The following is a 20,427-nucleotide window of genomic DNA, read 5'->3' as shown; positions in this document are numbered from 1 at the left end:
GGGCGGGGGTACACGGGTGGGGGGGGGGGGGGCCCTCACAGCGTTTCCTTCCGGGGCGCGGCCCGCGCTGGCGCGTTTCGTTTCCGGGCCGGCGCTGCGGGCTCTTCCCACCCCCGGCAGGTGAGGCCGGGCCGGGAGGGGCGGGCGGGGCAGCCCGGGGCCCCGGGGACGCGGAGGGGCGGGAGCGCGGCCTCCGCCTTGCGGGGCCAAGGGTGGGAGGGGCGGGGGCTGGGGGAGATTTGCCCCGCCCGCCCCGCGCACCCCTCGTCTGGGGACCCGGCGCGGCTGTCACGGGTCAGAACGAGCCGCGGGCCCCGCGGCACGAGGGTCCGGGAGCGATGAGGCGGGGAGACACCGGGATCTGTGAACTGGGTCCTGCGGGCGGGGCGGGGACGGGCGAGAAGCTACCGCGGCTGGTCCCAGTTTAGAGTTACATTTGGTTTTATAGTTGTTGGCAGTCCCGTTGTAATGTGCAAGTAGCCAAGTAGGTTTATTGGGAAGAAATTGTTACCTGTGAGGATGGTGAGGTCCTGGCACAGGTTGCCCAGAGAAGCTGTGGCTGCTCCTGGATCTCTTGGATCAGCTTCTGCACCTCAGCCACAGGGCAATGACATCCTGATTCCTCTCTTCTCTGGGAAGTCTGTCACCTCCACCCACCTTTACCTGCAGGCCAGGTTGGACGGGACTTGGAGCAACCTGGGATAGTGGAAGGTGTTCCTGCCCATGGCAGGGGGTGGAACGGGATGGACTTTAAGGTCCCTTCCAACCTAAACCATTCTGGGATTCTAAGTAGCTCTCTCTGACACCAGGGACAGGACCCAGGGAACGGCTGGAGCTGTGTCAGGGGAGGTTTACTCTGGATATCAGGAAAAGGTTCTTCCCCCAGAGGGTGGTCGAGCACTGACCAGGCTCCCCAGGGAACAGTCTTGGCCCCAAGGCTGCCAGAGCTCCAGGAGCGTTTCGACAGTGCTCTCAGGCACAGGGTGGGATTGTTGGGGTGTCTGTGCAGGGCCAGGAGTTGGACTCAGTGGTCCTTTTGGGTCCCTTCCAGCTCAGGATATTCCGTGAAGTTGACCAGTCACGGTAAATCTCAACCCAAAAGCTGAGGGTTTTCAGTGCAGCTCCCAGGGTGACATTATCTGCTGGGTGATCTGTCTCTGCTTCTTACCTGATGGATCAAGAATTCCACCCACTCCCAGTAGCTACCTCACAGGCTGGAAGGCATTTGCTGAGATAAGTAAAGTCCAAGTCTCAGCTGGTGTCACTTCAAATTGCATTAAAAACGGCATTGTCTCAGTGTGTGCCCTGTGCTGACTCAGCTCAGCCTGCAGGTAAAGGTGGGTGGAGGTGACAGACTTCCCAGAGGAGAGAGAAATCAGAATGTCATTGCCCTGTGGCTGAGTGCAGAAGCTGATGAGAGGTTCCATTACTCAGAGGGGCAGAAATCAGCCTCTGACAGGGTAGTTTGAACCAAAAGACAGATTCCCTCTCCCCAGCCTCTGAGGGGATCGTAACACGCAGGTTCCTTGACACTGAGGTGAGCAGAGCTCTGTGGGTCATAAAGAGTAAATGGATTTTCCCTGTCTTCGGAGCAGGAGCTCACAGATAATTTGTTGGGCTCCCTGGGGAGCAGCTGCCTTCTGACCACAGCTGTACCCAGCCATGCTCAGCAGTTAAGGTCTGATGATTGTTTTTTCCCTTCTCTTTCTGTATATCCCAAGCTCAACCGCTGCTTCCCTCTTGCCTCCCTGGGTGCTCATGGCCTTGGCAGGGGTGTTTCACCCTTGCCTTCCTTGAGAGCGTGCTCTGAGGCTTATTGCTTTAGGAAAAGGTGTTTTGGGAAGGTAGTGAGCTAATCCTGCTGCTAGATCCTCCAGCAAAACCAAGAATGACAAAGCTTGATGTTCACAACAATGCTTGGGAGAACGCAATTCCTTGGCGTTTCATTTTTTCTTTCTTTTTACCTCCTAAAGGGGAAGGGGGCAACAAGTTTTCAGACCTTCTTACTGCATCAGAGGGAAAAAAATAAGGCAGCACCCCCATTTCCTTCCCACTGCATGTAACTCGCAGCACTCCAGGTAAGATGTCGGGTTTTCTATTTCCCCTTGTTCTATGCAGTTGATGTTCTACTCCCATCTGTGTTGGCACAGACCTGTGCACTGTGGTTCCCTGATTTTTGTGGGGTTTGTTGCTTTCTCCTAAAGATAGGGAAGGACATGGAGCTGTTGGAGCGACTCCAGAGAAGGCACCAAGATGATCAGAGAGATGGAGCAGCTCTGTTGTGAGGAAAGGCTGAGAGAATTTGGGCTGTTCAGCCTGGAGAAGAGAAGCTTCAGGGTGACCTAATTGTCGCCTTCCAGTGCCTGAAGGGAGCCTACAGGAAACATAGAGAGAGACTTTTTACAAGGGATGGAGTGACAGGTCTGAGGGGGAAATGGCTTCCCACTGCCAGAGAATAGGTTCAGATTGGATATTGGGAAGAAATTGTTACCTGTGAGGGTGGTGAGGTCCTGGCACAGGGTGCCCAGAGAAGCTGTGGCTGCCCCTGGATCCCTGGAAGTGTCCAAGGCCAGGTTGGACGGGGCTTGGAACAAACTGGGATAGTGGAAGGTGTCCCTGCCCATGGCAGGGGGTGGAATGGGATGGGCTTTAAGGTCACTTCCAACCCAAACCATTCTGGGATTCTGTAACAGGGGAGGAGAGAAGAAGCCTTAAGACCTGGCACTGTTCAGCTGCACCTTGTGAAGCTTTGTGCACTCCAATCTGACTTCCCCAGGGACACGCAGCCATCCCACCACTTAGAAATCTCATGGCACAACTCCACAAGATTGACAGGCTGTCCTGCAGCTTCATGTATAGTAACTGAGTTTGCCAAGTTTGCACAAAGCCTGCTTGGGCATATGGAGTATGTGCTATGCTGCAATGTTCATAAATTCCAAATAAAAAGTCTTCGAAAAGCACACATGCTCTTCTGAGTGCCAATCCCTTCGATTCAGAGATTCCTCAGAGTCGGCACTGTGAGCCTTGGCATTCCCAGCCTTCCTGAAATGGTTTTGACATCTGCAGGACTCTGCTTAATCCACACTTCAGATGCTATCCAGCTTGGAAGCTGCTCATTCCATCAATGGACTTTAACAGGCTTATTTACTTTCCTTTTTTTTTTCCTTTTTGGATGGGTTTACATCTAACTTTCGTTCATTCCAAATTTTTACCATATATGGTCAGGGCTTCTTTTCAAACTTTGCCAAAATGAAATGTGGTGATGTGGTGGTGCGTCCCCCAGCCCCCCTCCCCAGCCTTGCTCTGAGATCTCAGAGTCTCCTGATAAGCCTTGGTGGATTCGGCTGAGTGGTGAAGGATCCCCCGACTGCACCAGCTGGGCCGTGAGGTGCTCCCTGAGCCTAGCAGGAGCTCTTGTGTGGTAGAGGTGGGAACAACAAGGAACATCCCAGCCAAGGTGGGAAACAAGGGATGAGCCACGTATAGCCTGGGTAAACCATTTACCTGGACTGCAACCCGAGCAGAGCGGCACTGTTGTGAATCGTAGCCCAAGTGGAACAGTCCCATTATTATTCTACTTGGGAAAGAGTCCAGGATTTACTGACTTAGGGTATGGCCAGGATGGGAACTTAGTGATGACCAAAGTGATTTCTCTTGGGACCCTACAAAAGTGATCCTGATTGAGCCCTCTGAGCTCTCCTGGGTTGCAGCTTTTTTTTTCACCTTCCTGTTATATATTTTCTGGCACATGTCAGAAGTGCCATATATGATGGATATCTCAGGTTAACAAGGCACTTAGGATGCCTTCAGGTCAAATGTGTGCTGGCCAATTTTTCAAAAGTCTCAGGAGGATTTAAGTCCTGGTGTCTCCTTCTCAGTTCCTGTTTTACAAACGAGCTTTCCTTAGTACTTTCCCTTTTCAGAGTGCTTAGAAGGTATAAGTGGTGAGTATTTTAATCCATTATGCAATCAGGTGCCTATTTTTAGTACCTGTGCCATTTTTAATGTTCTTTTTACATGTAGATGCGCTTTTATTGAGGCTGGCAGAACAAAGTGTTTTGCATGCTGAAGCCACAGGGAATGGAGATCTGCCCGGGACTGGTTTAGCAGAACTCTTATGTAGGGGGATGCATAGCATGGAGAGATCAGAGAGCTTTTTTGATGCTTTTTTAAGTGGTCTCAAACGAACTCATTTGTGACAGAGCTGCTGCCAGGTGTGTGGCAATTCAGTGGGTGAGGAAGGTCTCTAAAAACTCCAGTGTTTCAAACTATGTGGAAGAAGGTGAAAAATGTTCTAAATTCAAATGATTTGCTCTGCTAATGATGGGATCTTTTCCCTCTTTTCCACTAGAGTCGTGCACTTGCAGCTGGGACAGCCATGGAGAAGAGTGGGAACATTCAGCTGGAGATTCCTGACTTCAGTAACTCTGTCCTGAGCCACCTGAACCAGCTGCGCATGCAGGGTCGGCTGTGTGACATCGTGGTCAATGTGCAGGGCCAGGCTTTCCGTGCGCACAAGGTGGTGCTGGCTGCCAGCTCGCCCTACTTCCGTGACCACATGTCCCTGAATGAGATGAGCACCGTGTCCATCTCTGTCATCAAGAACCCTTCTGTTTTTGAGCAGCTCCTCTCCTTCTGCTACACTGGCAGGATATGTCTGCAGCTGGCTGACATCATCAGTTACCTGACAGCTGCCAGTTTCTTGCAGATGCAGCACATCATAGACAAATGCACACAGATCCTTGAGGGGATTCATTTCAAAATTAATGTGGCGGAGGTGGAAGTGGAATTGAGCCAGACCAGGACAAAGCATCAGGAGAGACCACCCGAGTCTCACCGGGTGACGCCAAATCTAAACCGTTCCCTGAGCCCACGTCACAACACCCCCAAGGGGAGTCGCCTGGGCCAGGTTAGCACAGTGCTGGATATTCGGGAGCTCAGCCCACCTGAGGAGTCCACCAGCCCCCAGATAATCGAGCAGAGTTCAGATGTGGAAGGCAGGGAGCCCATCCTGCGGATTAACAGAGCAGGACAGTGGTACGTTGAGACGGGAATGGGAGAGCGCGGGGCACGGAACGACGAGGACATGCGGGTGCTGGGAGGAGTGCGCATTAAGACAGAAAACCTGGAGGAGTGGCTGGGGACAGAGCACCAGCCCTCAGGAGAAGATGGGAGCAGCGCTGAGGAGGTCACTGCCATGGTAATCGACACTACGGGCCATGGATCGCTGGGTCAGGAGGCTTTTGCCTTAGGGTCCTCTGGAACCAAAGTGGTCAGGCCAACCAGCAGTGAGATTGACAGGTGAGTTTTCTTTAACCTAATTACTCACCTTTGCTGTAAGAGGAAGTTTTGCAAGATTGTGACTTGGCTGGGTCAGTCACTTTGGAACATTTCCTTTTTCTGTTTCCTGTGGCCATCTTAAGCGTAAGAGCCCAAGGGTTTTTACCTGGTGTTAGGAAGTGTATCCAGTTTGGGTAATACTGTTTTGGCTGGGTAGTGATCAGACCAGGCTCTCCAGTGGGAAATTACTTACTAGCTCTTAGAGGTTGGATCTCTACCTCTCGGTGTTTCAGCTGAGGTGGGATTTTTGTTTAAAGAAGATGTTCAGTTCAGCCTCAGTAGATACCAGACTCTGCATTCGGATTAATTAGGTCATATACAATATGTGTTACACAAAGTGCCACTGCACTGGTGCCTTCTGGCCTGAAAATCTGGGGATGGTTCTGGCTGAGAAACAAGCCAGACACCAGCTCTAGGGCAAGGTCTTCCCAGTGGCCCACGACAGCAGTGGGCCCTGGGTTTACGTCTTCTGAGAGAGTTGAAGTGGGAACCCAGTGGCCTCCACTGTTGTTTTGATTTATATGAGAGAGCAGAAAGCCTTTGTTGAAAATGAGTGGTGAAATCTGCTGTGTTTGGATTCTCCATCCATCTCCTTCCCCTCCAGCATTTGCTTTCTTGCCCTAGGCTCAGGCCAGAGAATGGATTTGATAAAGGGCAGGTCTGTTGTATTTGAGGGGTTTTAATTCTGGGATTTCCCTTCACATCTGCCTCTCTTCTAGCTCAATCCCATGGGGAAACAGCTACCTGGAAGCAGTGGATATTCTGTCACTTGTCACTTAATAAATCAATCAGTGGGAACAATCTTGAGCTGGCCCTTGGAGAGCGATGCTTTCCTACTTCCATATCTCTTTTTGCACTGCAGTCTGTATGCTCTGTTTCCCACCTGCAGTCCATCACATCCCTTGTGTTTCACACTGGGAATGGAGGAGGAGGGTGTGGGTGTTGGAGGAGAGGTGTCCTCTGAGAAATGGTTTCTGTCCTACTGTACAGTTCCTGAGTCACCAGGCCCATATTGGTTTACTCATGATAGCAACCCCACTCTGTTGCTGAACTGGAAGCCAGATAACTTGGTTTTATTTTTCAGATGTTTAGACTGAAACCATAGACCGGTATGATTTGGTTTTTCCATTATACTTGCACTGTTCCACCTCCAGTGTGTTAGCTGATGAGGATGAAAAGATGCTATACAGGTGCCTCTATTGCTCATCACTTGTTCTAAACACTGTAGTGACCTGATGCCCATTAAAAATTTCATTTACACTCTTCCCCCACCCCACAGATTTAGTCCTTCTGGCAGCATGGTTGCTGTGACTGAGCGGTACAGATCAAAAAGCGAGTCTCCCGGGCGGATGGATGAGCCCAAGCAGCCCAGTTCCCAGGTAGGCAGATCAAGAAGTTTGCGAGTAAATGTTGGCTTGAAGGTGAAGGAGACTGTGTTGTGATGAAGTGTGTCATATTTTATATTTGCAAGCAATAATGAGTGTGGTACAAGGACTTTTTACTTTGGCAAGGGATTTACTTGCTCACAGGAGAACATGTGCTGGCCATGTACGATTTATAACTGATTCTGTCTGTTATTTGGGATTTTGGTCAGGTACCTGGAAAACACAAGGAGTTTCTCTTGTTGTTTGAGGGCATAAATATCCACCCTTATTTTGGGCAGGCCACCAACTCCTGAGGAGAAACCCCATTTGCCTGCAGAGCTGGATCTGCCCTCAAACACTGGCAGCAAATGCCTGAGCAGAGGGAGGAGGTGTGGCTTGGCTTCTGTGGAAGACAGGTGACAACAGCTGAACCTTTCTATGCTGGTACCAAAACCATTCCCAAAAGCCCTCCAGGCACTACACAAATAAACCTTTCTGGGTGGAGTGTCAAAGAGCTGTGGATTTTTACAGAGGTCTCTGTCTCTTCTCCAAGTGACTGTGTTGCACAGCAGAATTTGCAACATAAAGGAGCTCTGAATTCTCTGCTTCCTTGGGCACAGTTTTGGGGTAGGAGGGAGAGATGCACAGAAGTGGGAGGGCAGTGGGCTGTAGAGTGCAGCAAAGTGGGACACGGCAATAATACCTGGGCCTTATCATTTTGGTCTAATTTTGTTGCATCCAGTTAGTGTCACAGTGCCACTGTAGTGCAAGTGTGTCAGCCAACACAGTGCAGAAGGACTCTTGTGAGCCTGACAGGTAGGGAATGTGTTAGTGCATAAGCAAAGGACTTGGCTGGAAGTGGGTAAGGAGATACTAGGCTGCTTTGCCCTTGAGTAAGACCAAGTGAAGCAAGGGGGAAAAAACTGTGATTGCTGTCTGCTGACTTTGTTAGACGCTTCCATAAAACAACAGATACCTTTTTGTTCCTGTTTTGCAAAGCTTTGTTTTGTGTCCTCAGAAGACACTGAGAAAATTTCAGGTCAAACCAACCCTCTAGGGGAAATGTGGCTTATTAAGCAATTTTAGCTCTGCCTACAGAAAAGCTGCTCTTATTTCTTCATTGTGAGACAGCCCCAAACATGAAACCTTAGGCTTTACACACCATGGGGAAGTATCATCACCTTCAATTCTCCTGGCATTGCCATATACATAGTAAAATAGCCTGCCTGTGATCCCTGCCCAATGGCAATGGTAGAGTGGAAAGGAAGAACCAGAGCTTTGTGTATCTCCTTTAGTCCTGAGCAGCTTCCCTATGCCTGTACAGCTGGATTCAGCAGCACCTGGGACAGGTACACTGCTGCTCATGCCTGCAGAGCCCTGGCTGGTGGAGGAGATACCCTCCTGCTGTTACACTGGTTTGCTTCTCCACATTTGGCGCCACTGGGAAGCAGCACTGGGAGAGTAAACAGTGCATTTCCAGCACAGAAGCATTCTGGTGTTGGTCTGTTTCTGCTCAATCTGAATGTGATGGCCAGAAGCGTCTGTCCTGAGACCAGGCTTGTGGTTCAGGTTGTCCTTGGCTGTTTGTCTGTGTGGCTTCAGAAAATACGGAGGAGTCCTTGCTGTGCGAGCTGGGTCAGGCGCATCCTTGCCTGCGATGCCACTGGGCTGGGATGGGTTACACAGCCAGGCAGGCAAATGTGACACCTTATAAAATGAACCCTAAGTTCATTTTATTCATTTATTCACCTGAATAAAAACCTGTGTAAAATGACACCTGAACTTTCAGATACAATTTGTGGTTTGCTCCCCCTTTGTTTTACTGCAAGCTCATCAATTGGCTTCTTTTTTTTGACTCTTAGTAAGGAATACAGAAGGTGATACACTCAAGTGTTTTAATAAAACTGGCACAAATTTTAAAAAAAGTAACAAGTGTTGACACGTGATCCACAACTGAATTGGTACTAGTTTGAAAGCAAATCAGTGGGAGATCCCAAGTCAGAATTACGATTTAATAGGAAAACTAAGATAAAGGCAATAATACAGAAACACTGGCTTAAACTGACAGAGTCAGGATACACCCTGTCGGTCAGGGTGGTGGTAGCAGTCCGATTAAATGGTGGCTGCGGTCTTCCTGAAGTGATAGATGTGCTTCTGTTGAAGCGGTCTTCCTGTAGAAGGGTCTGGTCTTCCTCTGAAGGTCCAGCGGTGGTTAAGGAGCTCTTGTACTCTGGGGATTCAGTAGGCAAGGCTGCCTGTGGTGTTCCAAACCTCAGATTATATCCAGGTAGGAATGCTTGGTTCCTCCCTCTGGGCAGAACATCTCACAATGGGATGATGTAATTTTATGAGTCAGGCAGTGAGACTTGATGGCCCATTAACAGAAGGAGGGAGTTATCAGGGATGTGTCATGGAAGAGATAAAGAACACTGCCCCACCTGTTTTTAACAGTTTATGAAGATGGTGATATCATACTTTTGGTTACATCTTACATTGTAACCTAAGACAGTGGCCAAGCGCCCTTGTGTCAAGGGCTGTCTTTTTTTCCGCCAGATCCAGGGAATGGCTTGGCAGAAGGGGCCTCTGCAGTAGTGGTTTCTAATTGATTGCTCGTTTGTCTTCAACGTTTGTCTTCAGTTAAGCACTTAAATGTGTGCTTGAGGCTGCAGACATTAGTGCTGCTGATTTCGAGGTTTGGCACGTTTTACTGTCTGAACCTGGGCCTGATCCTCTCTGCAACTTGTTTTAGGTTGCTTGGTTTTTAAATCTATGCTATTTCTTTGGCAGGGGGAGGAATCAGCCATGCTTGGAGTGAGCGGTTATGTGGAATATCTGCGGGAGCAGGAGGTTTCAGAGCGCTGGTTCCGCTACAACCCACGGCTCACATGTATTTACTGCGCCAAATCCTTCAACCAGAAGGGTAGCCTGGACCGGCACATGCGGCTCCACATGGGCATCACACCTTTTGTCTGCCGCATGTGTGGGAAGAAGTACACCCGCAAGGATCAGCTGGAATATCACATCCGCAAGCACACGGGCAACAAGCCCTTCCACTGCCATGTGTGCGGGAAAAGCTTCCCTTTCCAGGCCATCCTCAACCAGCACTTTCGCAAGAACCACCCTGGCTGTTTGCCCCTGGAGGGGCCCCACAGCATCTCCCCTGAGACGACTGTCACATCCCGGGGGCAGGCAGAGGAGGAATCTCCTCCACAGGAGGAGGCTGTGGCAGTGGGGGAGACGGCACAGGGATCTGTGTCCACAACTGGGCCAGATTGAAATGTGGCTGTGGAGTCCCGGGAGAAAGGACCGTCTTCCCCATTCTTGGCTCTAAAGAGTCAGCACCAACCTGGCAGGCTGGTACTGTAATTAGTGCAATGCCACCACTGAACAGAAAGAAGCTCCCAAGATGTTGCCAAAATAGAAAAATCTTTCTCTCTCTATCTCTCTCTTCCTCTCACACACCCACACACACACCCATAGAGTGTTAAATGTTTTTCTCCCTTATTCCTCCTCCTCTTGGAGAAAAACAGAACAACTGTGTCTATCAGCTTCTTATTCAGGGATTGACAGGATTTTAAATTTTTTTACTGTTCTGTAGTGATCTGGGACAAGCAGTCATTTGTATTTCTGGACAGCGCTGTGGCCCAGCAGGGCGTCCCGCCGGCAGTGCCGGGTTCAGCCACAGAGCCATATCCACTGCTCCCACTCAAGGGGAGAGCAGGGGCAGGGGGCTGTTGCCTTTCTCCCTTCCCCAAGTAGTTGCTACAGTAAAGAAAACAAATAGACTGTCCTGGTGGAACCTGCCTTGCCCGAGCGTATTTATCCCTGTCTTATTTTTGGTGTGTCTCTTTACATTTTTATTTAAACTGTTATTTTAGGGCTTTGGGCTTGCCTGTTCCAGGCATGCAGCCCTGGTGCCCCTTGTTAAAGTGGGCACAGCTACAAAGTGGTATTCCAGAGGTCAGCAAAATGTGAAGGAAGCACTTCAGCTACTGAGAGTGGAATTTAGCAGCTGTGAGGTTTGCTTGAGACTCTGATGCATTGGGAGAAGGGCTGGAGGGGTCTTCCAGAGGAGGTTGTCCTCTGCTGGTGCTCTGCTCTGGAGAGCTCAGAGCATTCTGATGTCCTGGCTGGAGCACTGCTGTGCTTCAGGTGTTACCGAGGGTTAGGAAGAGATTTTCTGGAGTGGCTGAATTGCAGAGTTAGAGGCTGGCTACCAAAGTCCTCCTTCACCCCTGCTCCCCCCTCGACTTGATCTTTTAGAACAGCAATACAGGATATGGAAATACTGCAATGCTGTTGTCACAGCCGAGCAATCGCAGGTGGTTGCTTTTAAACCTGTTTCTACAAACTAGTTTGATAACTTTTTTATCAACGAAATGCAAAAAGAGAACCCTATTCTATTTCCTTATAACAGTTCAGGAGACTTAAAAGATAAGTGTTCCTAGAGCAATCACAACTCTGTCCCCTTGCATGGACTTAACATTTTTGTATTCTGAGTAGCTCTGATGTTTAGAGCAAGTTTAGCAAACCTGGAGAGACATGCCTGCGTGTGTATTGTAGGTGTTTGCACGGGCTTACGTGGTTCATAACCAGAAAAGCATGGGACAGGTAGATAAGTGCAAATATCCTGACATCTTTTCTTTAAAAAATATGCAATATTTTAAGAGTTTTCTCTAGTTCTGATGCCAAGTTGTCCATGATGGAGAGGTGGAATGAATGACAGGTTGTGCATATCAGGTTTGGTGAAGGAGTTCTCTTGAGGATGTATAATGTGTATATGATAAGGAAGGGTGAAGTTCTGAACCTTAAGGTGATGGGAGGAACAAGGAGACATTGGGAAAGAAATACACTTCATCTTGCTTCAGCAAGAAAGCTGGATGAGCGGGGGCTTAGCAGGCAGGAGACTGACCAAGTGACAATAAAGCTTGACCTGCAGTCTGACTGCAGTTTTGGGCACATGGAAATGTCTCCAGCCCTTGCTTTCTCTATCTGCCAGTTGGTACTCGGGATCATTTTCCTGCCCCTTTGGAGGGAATAATTTGGAGAAGGGCAATATATTCTTGCCTTGCTTTGTAGACTTTTTTATGTGTGAGCGGTCTCACTGTTCCTCCCATCTCTCTCTCAAAAAGAGGTGTGGCTCTGATGTGTTTTTGTGTGTGGGGAAGGGCTCGGTGCCAGTATCATGTGTAACAGGGATGTGCTCCTACAAGAGGAACCTTTGCAGGTGTTCTGAGCTGGGCACCTGCAAAGTACCATTTCACTGACCATTTCAAACAGGAAAACTGATATTTCACCTCCATTTTCCTTCTGTCCCTTCTTCCTCCTCTCCTGTCAAGGGCATCCATCACACAAGGAGTGATTTGGCACCCAAACAACCAGCTCCGTCAGGTTTCCTGACAAAGTTCAAACAGCATGGTACCAAAACAGTGAGGCTGCCAGAGAGCAGTGGCAGAGGATGAGGTGAGAGGGGGGCCAAGGTAGGTTTTGTTCCAGTCAAGGTGTGGGGAGGAGTGGAGATGTGCTGCTTTAGTCATAGCTTTTGAAGTTACCAAAAATGAAAAAAATAGTTAAAAACTTTGAAATCTTATCCTGTTCACACTAGAGAGCATCAAAAGTTACTTTAGTTGCTTAAAAGATTTTTAAGTGTTTTAAAATAGAAATTTTAAAAGAATACTACCAAACTATAAAAACGTAAAATTATTTATATACATATATTATATAAAAATACAGTGGGAAAGTTTCCCTGCTAAGCTTGCTGTGAAGAAAAGGGGGAAGGTGCAGTAACTGCTACACAAGCAACATTTTTCTGAGACAGGTGGCAACCGTAGTGAAGAAGGGCTGACATAAAATGGTGAATGCCTTTGTTCCCATGGCATAGCTGTGAGTTTCTTGAGCAGGTTTTTGTTTTACTGTATCAATACTGTGAACGAAGGAGCATCCAAACAGTACAGGATGCCAACAGTGCATCCTGTTTGCTGATTCACTACTTCAAGTGGCCTAGTGAAAACCATAAAATTGGTCCTTCTTACTTTACTAGGCTGAAAACAAAGCTTGTGAAAGGTTTTTATTTTTTTCCTCCTTTATGTTTGCTTTTGTTTTCGTTTTTGGGGGTTTTTTTGTGCAGAGGTTGCCACTGTATAAATTATCATTTCTGATTGCATGCAAAAGAGCCAATATTCTTGCCCAGGCCTTGCTGAGGTGAAGTTTATAGCTTGTAGCTAGAGTCAGTATAAGGTATGGTAGTGGGAATCATTTTGATATTGTTTCTGTACATTTAATGTATGTGTATGTATGTGTGGGAATCATGATGTCTAATATTTCTTGAACAGTGCTGAAACCAGTTCAGGCCCATCCGCACTAGACAGTGGAACCAGTTCTGAAGGAATTGTTATTAAACATTTCTTTCAGTGGTTGACTTCCTGAGTGCAGATGAGACCAAGGTTCAAGAAAAAAGGAGTCGGAGGTCATGTACGGTATGGAGAAACCTCATGTGAATTTTCTGGCAGTGGTGTAGTTTACTTAGAGGTTCTTTCCCTAACAGAATGATACTGTGTTCTGTTGCCTCTGTGTTGGTGTGGCTCTTGACAGTTGCGCCAAAGCTGTGGAGAATCAGATGCCAACTTTCCAAGTGCAAATGCTTCTGTGATGGGTTGAGGCATAGCTTTGCATTCCCACATCTAGCTGCATCTTTTTCTGCCAAAACTGTGATTTCAACTGTGATTTAAGGAGGATGTGAAGAGAACTCTTGTGTTTTAATACCTCTGTACGTAACATTTTTGTCTGCTTTAGAGTTAGGGCTTACTAACCCATTTGTTTTCTTGCCTCAGGCAACAGGGAGAACACACTCTGGTTTTACAGTTTGCTTTCTTGGAGGTGGACACATTTCTTAGTTCTTTGCTCTCAAAGAACTCACCTCCCAAATGTGAAGAGTTGTAGTTATCTCCTTAAGCCTGCAGCAAGCCCTGGTGCCAAGTCTCAGCCAAGTGATGTGACAGTTGCCACGGCTGTTGCCTGTTGCTGCCAGGTTCCCTGTGAATAGCTGTGAAAATAACAAGAATTGTGTTAATACTGTGTTGCTGCTTTGGAGAAAAGCTAAACCTCTTCGTCTCAGGAGGATGACTAATGTGAAGCTAGTAAAGGGAGAAGGCCAAAATGCGATGGGAGGATGTGAAAACAAATTGTGCTTTGTATTTCCAGCAGCTAGAGGGGGATAAATGAGAGGCTTTATGGAATGTGAATTTGTTACAGGAGGCTGAGAACATGCTTAGAGCTAACTTAGTAAGATCCAGGGATAGCCCGGTGAGAGCCAGAGCAGCCGGTGGAGATGGGCAGTCCCTCCTTGTCCTCTCAGCATTGTCCACCATCCGGTTCAGTCCTTGGACTTTCCTACATCTTCTCTACAATATTTTCAAGCTGTGATCTGTATAATTTAACTTTAATTTGGGTGCCTGAAAGGCAGAAAGAACAGAAAGCATGTTCTGTCTCTGCTGCTCTTTTAAACCCAGAGAGGTCAGCAGTGACTGACCCTGTTCCCTTCTGACAACTATCCAGAGCTGGAATAACATTGGGAACAAGCTGTAGCCCTCCTGAAAAGCATCGTGGGGCTGGCTCAGTGCAGAGGGCATGTAGCCAGGATTTCAGCCCTCTCTGAATTCAAGGTTGAAATAAATGGACAGGACAGCTCTCCCTGCTTGTCCTGCTGTCATTTTCTGACAGTTCCATGGCTGTGTTTCCATCCCACAACTCTGCAGCAAGAATGTCACTTAACTGTGAGGTGCCCATTTCAGGAAGTGATTCCAAGCTCTCTGGTTTTGGAGCAGAGTCCTTGACACTTTTGGGTGATTCAGCCCTAACAAGGCCTTTGCAAGAGCAGAGTTGTAGCTTTTATTTGCTGCTGACTTAATCTCTCCTGCAGAATCCAACATATAAATAGGAAGACAGCTGCAAAGGTGCCATTGATTTAGGTGGAAGGTGGCTTGGAAGATAAGTGGGATCAGGCATCTTGAAAACCAGCAAAAAATAGCACTTAAAATTATTTAAACTTTACCAAACTCTCCTCTTTGATCCATGACATGCCTGCCAATTTAGCTGTGCCAGCATCCAAATGTTTCTGCAGATTAGTGACATCAAATGCTGTTCTGGCTCTGCTGGAAATATTTTGGGGATGGGAAAAGTCCCTGCTCACGGCAGGACAGGTGGACTTGATGACCTCTAAAGGTCCCTTCCAACCCATACTATTCTGTAAGTCAAGAAGCTGTAATTCAAGGAGACTTTTTTCCAAGGTCTGGCCTTTGAGTTTTCCCTGGGAGCTGAGCCTGTGGCTGGAACTGCAGTTGAAAAGTCTGGGAACCACTGCCATAGCAAAATAATTGTGGTGAGCATCATTCCTGTCACAAGGTGAAAGCCATGCACAGAGTTTTAATACCTGCAGTTAAAGAGCCTAAAGAGGAGCTCAGAATTCTTATTTTAATCACTGTCATTTAAAGGATATTTTAATATTAAATACATATGTATATGTGTATGTACATATATATATATATATATGTATGTATGTATGTATGTATGTGTGTATATATATATAACCAAATAGGAGTTAGAACTATGCAAACAGTACTGGCTGCTTCTTGAAACTAAAGTTTACCAGAACATTTTGGAATAGAGTAGGTTTGGAGTAGACTTGCTGTGGGGTTTTTTTGTTTTGTTTTATAACCAGTAAAATGCAGTAGACCAAAGTTTTGCTGCAGTTAGTCTTACTGGAAATTTAGGTTATTCCTAACCTGGAACCCACTCAAGTGGGTTATAAAATTACCTGAAGAGTCCTACCATCTAAAATATTTCCATCTGCTGAAAGCCTTTGGCTTGGCAAACACAGGAAAACACAGAGGCTGGGAATTAGGAGAGATTGAATGTGATGTTTGAGCTGGGAGCATTTTCTTTTGGATGTAGGATTGAGTTGGCTTCAAGCAATCTTCCTACTTGGGAGAATGTCCATTGTGAGATGGAGGCAGTGCTCAGAGCATCCCCGGGATGAATTCTGATTTTGATGGAGGTATTGGAAAGCTTTCTGCTGAATCTGATGGTACCAGAGTTTAGGCTGCTGGGAGAAATTCCACATGGTTTCTGCCATTTCTTTGTGTCAGATCTGATCTTTGCTTTTAGGATTAACTGCAGTGTATCTGTAACTTTCAGTGACCTTTGGCTTTTTACTCCTGGAACTGTAGACAATTCAGGTTTCCCATAACATTATCCGCATCCCAACTGTGAACAAGTTACTACTATTTCTTATAATTTATTGTCTTTCTGTTCCTGAATGTCTGTGTGGTCCAGCTGGTCACCAGCAGCACCTTCCAGTGCTTCATTAGCTTTTATGCACAGGGAATTGTTGCAATGGAAAAGTTGACCACGCTAGTTGGAAGAGTAGAAGCCTTTGGAGAATGACTTTTGCTTCCTCTAGCTGTCATTAGGGAGTGCACACACACATACCTGTATATACATATATAGAAACAAGTGTTTCAATATAAACTCATTTAGCATTATTCTTATTTAATTTTAATCCAGTTGTAAACCAAAGTATTACAGCTTGTGAAATGATGTCTCTTGGAAATAGGAGGAACTTCTTTTAGGTGGGAAATCTGAAAGGTCTTTGGTGACAAAAACATGGATACAAGTAAGACTTCAGAGCTTGTGCTGCTGGGGAGTTGTAGCCTTGAAAGGATTTGAAACTTGCTGGGTCAAGTTGGATGGTGGGGCCTTTTGAAGGTGTTCTTCATGGTCCTTTATAGTTTTGTCATAAAACAAGGACACTCTGGCAAAGCTAGAAATAAAAAGGGAGAAGACAGCAAATCAGACTGATCTGGCACAGCTGGGAGCTGGGGAGGAAGCCACAAAACCAGCCACTGATGTATTTAGGAAATGAGCTGTTGCTATTTACTGATGTCTAGAAGTGGCTGGGGGTTTGTTAATAACTTCTGTGAAGGTTCATGTTCTGCTGTCACCAGTGGGAAGAAATAATGGGTTAAAAGATCTTGCTGATTTTCTGTGCCAGGGAATAATTACCTTTCCAAGGAATTAGCAAGTGCTAAGAACAAATTCACATCTAACATGTCCCGCAGGCTAGGCAGCAGCTCTGCTTCTTCTAGGGAGGAGGAAGACAGCTGAAATAAGAAGAGAGCTTATCTGTTTTCAGCCATGGCTGGGGCTGGCGGCACTGGAACTGCACAGGGGGATGGGTAGAAAGGTGGAACAGCAGCAAAGCATCACTGGGAAGAAGTGTGTGTATCTGGCATGCCGTAGATGCTGTGGGCAGGGAAATGCTGGGTTTGGAACCTGCATGGGGGCAGGAGCATGCAGGAAACACTGCTGCCTTGCGAAACAGGTGTCCAAAGATGCCTATCCTGGCACATGAGAGCTGAGCAGCACCAGTATTTTTCCTGCTGCAGCTGTGAATAGTAAAGAAGGAAAAGGGGTCAGTCCCCTGTGGGGACAGATTTGCTGTGAGTATTTCAGAAACTCCACTGGAAGGAACTAAAGGGGGGGGGAAGTGAAGGGTGGAAAGGGCAGTACCAGCCTTCAAAGTGCCATTTTCTCAGTTTTCTAGCAAGTGTTGTGAACTGAAGTTTGTTTTTGTTTCAGTGTTTTCTCCTTTACCTATATCATTTATCCTATTTAAACTCCACAGCTCAGGGGAGGGTGCAGAGAAGATGGAGCCAGACCCTTCCTGGAGGCACGCAGTGGAAGGAGGGGCAGCAGTAGGCAGCAGCTTATACAAGGGAAAATCAGGTTAGGTATGATAAGACATTATCTCACCATGAGTACAGTCAAACAGCATTGGATCAGGTTGTCAAGAAAGGCTGGGAAATCTCCATCCTGGCAGAGTGCAGCCTCCAAGTTCCTGTTTCCATTAGACTGCACCAAGCTGTATTTTTGTTACTTTTTTTTAGTTTTATCGTGTAAAATGGGCAGCTTTACTGGGCTTCCTAGTTCATATCATATATTTTTGAAACATAGTCAGGTATTTTTAAATACTGCTGTGTAGATTCCTTGTTTATTCTGACATATTCTGATTATTTTACTGCAGTTACCTAAGGCAGTACTTAAAAAAATCAGTGCATTAATTTTTTTGCAGACTTTCAGCTTAGTTTTTATTAATGTTCTTAACACCTCAGATCTGTGGTGAAATGGCTGCATTATTTTTATACTGCAATGAGGCTTATTTATTTAAACCTTCCCATCACCTTTGCAGTCAGACCCAATACCATTGGCTATGAAACTGTGAAACTAATGAGAAATGAAAAATGAAGTTGAATTGATTAATTTACTTCTGGTCATAAAATACAGAAAGTGGCAGTATAAAAGGATAAAATACAGTTGAAATTAGGTACTCAAATCACAGAATCATGGAATGGGTCGGGTTGAATGGGACCTTAAAGCTCATCTTATTCCAACCCCCCTGCCATGGGCAGGGATGCCTTCCACTAGAATTCCAATAGAAATTACTAAATCTAGGGCAGGGGGAGGAGTCACAAAACTAGTCTGAGAGAAACAAATTTTAACTTGATTATGCCAATTAATTGGCTCCCCATTTGGTCAAGTTTTAAAAACTGTTTCTTGAGGTTTCCCTGGGCTCCACTCATACATCTACATGTCTTGGGCATTGGTTTGATACAGGGGTTTGTGCCTCCGAGAGTATTTTCTGAGAGTTTACATGTCTAAAGAAACTGTCTGGATTACTGTGAAGCTTTTCTTGAATCCTTTCTTGCCTGTCCATTGGTAACTGAACACGACTCTTGGCTGCAAGAGGCCGGTGGGAGGAGGGTGGCAGCTGTGGGTGACACTAACAAGAAGTGGACTATACAGTTCTCCTGCTGACAGATTGGATTTCGGAAGCCCCACCCCCACTGTGGTTGTCCCCAGCCCAGGGGGTTCTTTCAGTCGATGTTTGTTTGCAGAGGCTGTTTATAGGGCAGCCTGGATCTCTACTGGAGATGCAGGGAAGGAGGGTGTAGGTGGCATGCAGGCACTTTTCTCATGTGTTAGAAGGTTTCCTAAGCCAGGGTTGTGCTTTTGGGGGAGGCACCCCAGGTGGGATTGAGAGTAGAATTTTGTCATACTCTTTGCTTAAGACTAATCCCTTGAGCTCCCCTAAGGCGCTGGTCTGGGCAGAAAGCTGACACCAGACAGCTTCCAGGGCTGTGTTGTCACAGGGCAAGTGCCAGTGAGGAATATTGGGAAGGAAGAGAGGAGGGTTGTCATTCAAATAAGGCATGGCTCTTTTGTGTTGGTGGGTAACATGGCTGACATTTAGGACAGGCAAGAGCAATCCTGAGTACCAAAGGAGACTTTTCCGAATAAGGTCTTTTAGAAACTGAATTAGGAGGAGAAAAACATGCACCTCTATGTTCTTGCAGTAACATATTCCTTACCTTGTGCCCCACACTTGCAGGGAGAATTAGCAAAGGATGAGAAGACTGGATCAGATGTTAATTCATGGAAATGGAAGCAAGGTATTCAAAGCACTGCTTTAGTCTGAAAAGGGAAGGGAATGAATGCAGTTTTCCCAGGCCTCTAGTGTGTTAAACACTAGCTGGAGCTCCCACGAGCTGTGGCCCCATTGTCCCCAAAGCACCCCTTGTTTCCCTGCTGTCACCCCAGTTTTCCTGCACAACACTGTGAATATGATTTCAGTAGCTCTTTCTAAAACTTTGTTTTTCTCCATTAAAACTGCTCAGAGCAGGAAATGCTGTCCTACTGCAGGAGCAGATGGGATGTGACCCCCAAACAGGGCACAGATAGTTGCGTAGTGGGAGAAAATTTTAAGAGTTAAGAAGGGAAGTGGCTTTGTATAGCAATTTGCTAATCAAATTTCATCTTGTAACAAGCTTAACTGACAATCAATTTCTAAAATATAAATGCCTCTTAGAGGAAATAGTCAAGTATGTCTTTACCAGAAAGATTTAACTGGGATAACTTAAAAAAGAGCATGGGATTTTTTTTCCTTTTTTTTTTTTTTTTTTTGATCAATCACTCCAGAAATGGAGTTGCATTAAGCAGCAGCATAATCACAGGACAGTAACTACCTCTCTCTCTTGGAGTGCTGAGGTTACCACACTACACACTCTAGCAGCAAAGCTTTCACTTTAAAGAGATTTGTTTTCCTTACCTCTGTGTTTCAGAAATGCAGGTCTGCTCTGTAAAGTGACTCTATGAAAATGGCATCTGGCAGGAGCAACAGGAGCCCCGTGGGGTCCAGAGTCCTTCTTGGCCTTCAGTTCCTCACTGTGACCCTTTGCAGGTTAGCCATGGGGCTGTGACAGTTCAGGGGGCTTTGTCACCTCCCATGTGCTGTGTGACAGTGAACTGTTCCCTGAGCCAGAGCTGTAAGACCACATTCCTGCACTGGGAAATCAGTTAATGGTGGGAAAGGTGAAGGAGAATCCATCTCCCTCCTGCCTCCAAGGCAGCAGGCAGCAGTAAAAAAAAAAAGCAATAAGATAAAATACAAACACTTTTATATGCTGTTCATTAGTCAGCAGATCTGACTTTGCAAATTTTTATATATATATATATACACACACACACACACATACAGAGAGCAAATCTCTCATGTGAAAAGGTGCCATTTTTTTTCTAAACAGAGTCCCTTTCCAAACTAGAACAGCACTTTAAATAGGTTCCTCTTAAAAAAAAAAAAAAAAAAAAAAAAAAAAAAAAAAAAAAAAAA

At 46.5% G+C, this 20,427-nt stretch overlaps 1 protein-coding gene across 4 annotated transcripts; it reads left to right on the top strand.

The window, feature by feature from the left end:
- The first annotated feature begins 58 nt into the window (after positions 1–58).
- ZBTB37 (zinc finger and BTB domain containing 37) lies at positions 59–19,760 on the top strand. 4 transcript variants are annotated; one of them, XR_006017006.1, is made up of 6 exons: positions 59–120; positions 1,974–2,078; positions 4,352–5,301; positions 6,620–6,719; positions 9,492–15,104; positions 17,386–19,760. XR_006017006.1 is itself a non-coding variant. In XM_042033834.1 (5 exons), the coding sequence occupies exons 3-5, from the start codon at positions 4,379–4,381 to the stop codon at positions 9,978–9,980; spliced, it is 1,512 nt and encodes a 503-aa protein (XP_041889768.1). In that variant the 5' UTR covers positions 59–120; positions 1,974–2,078; positions 4,352–4,378; the 3' UTR covers positions 9,981–19,760. The 4 variants fall into 4 exon arrangements, 2 of the variants coding, with proteins under 2 accessions (XP_041889768.1, XP_041889769.1); XR_006017007.1 differs by having other exon boundaries at positions 9,492–17,486; positions 19,150–19,760; XM_042033834.1 differs by having other exon boundaries at positions 9,492–19,760.
- Positions 19,761–20,427: the final 667 nt, after the last annotated feature.

The sequence above is a fragment of the Corvus kubaryi genome, unplaced genomic scaffold, assembly GCF_017639235.1.
Source record: "Corvus kubaryi isolate FWS band 111438036 unplaced genomic scaffold, C.kubaryi_AGA036_p1.0 37361, whole genome shotgun sequence".
Lineage (NCBI taxonomy): Eukaryota > Metazoa > Chordata > Aves > Passeriformes > Corvidae > Corvus > Corvus kubaryi.
This window is presented reverse-complemented; position numbering and strand designations above follow the sequence as displayed.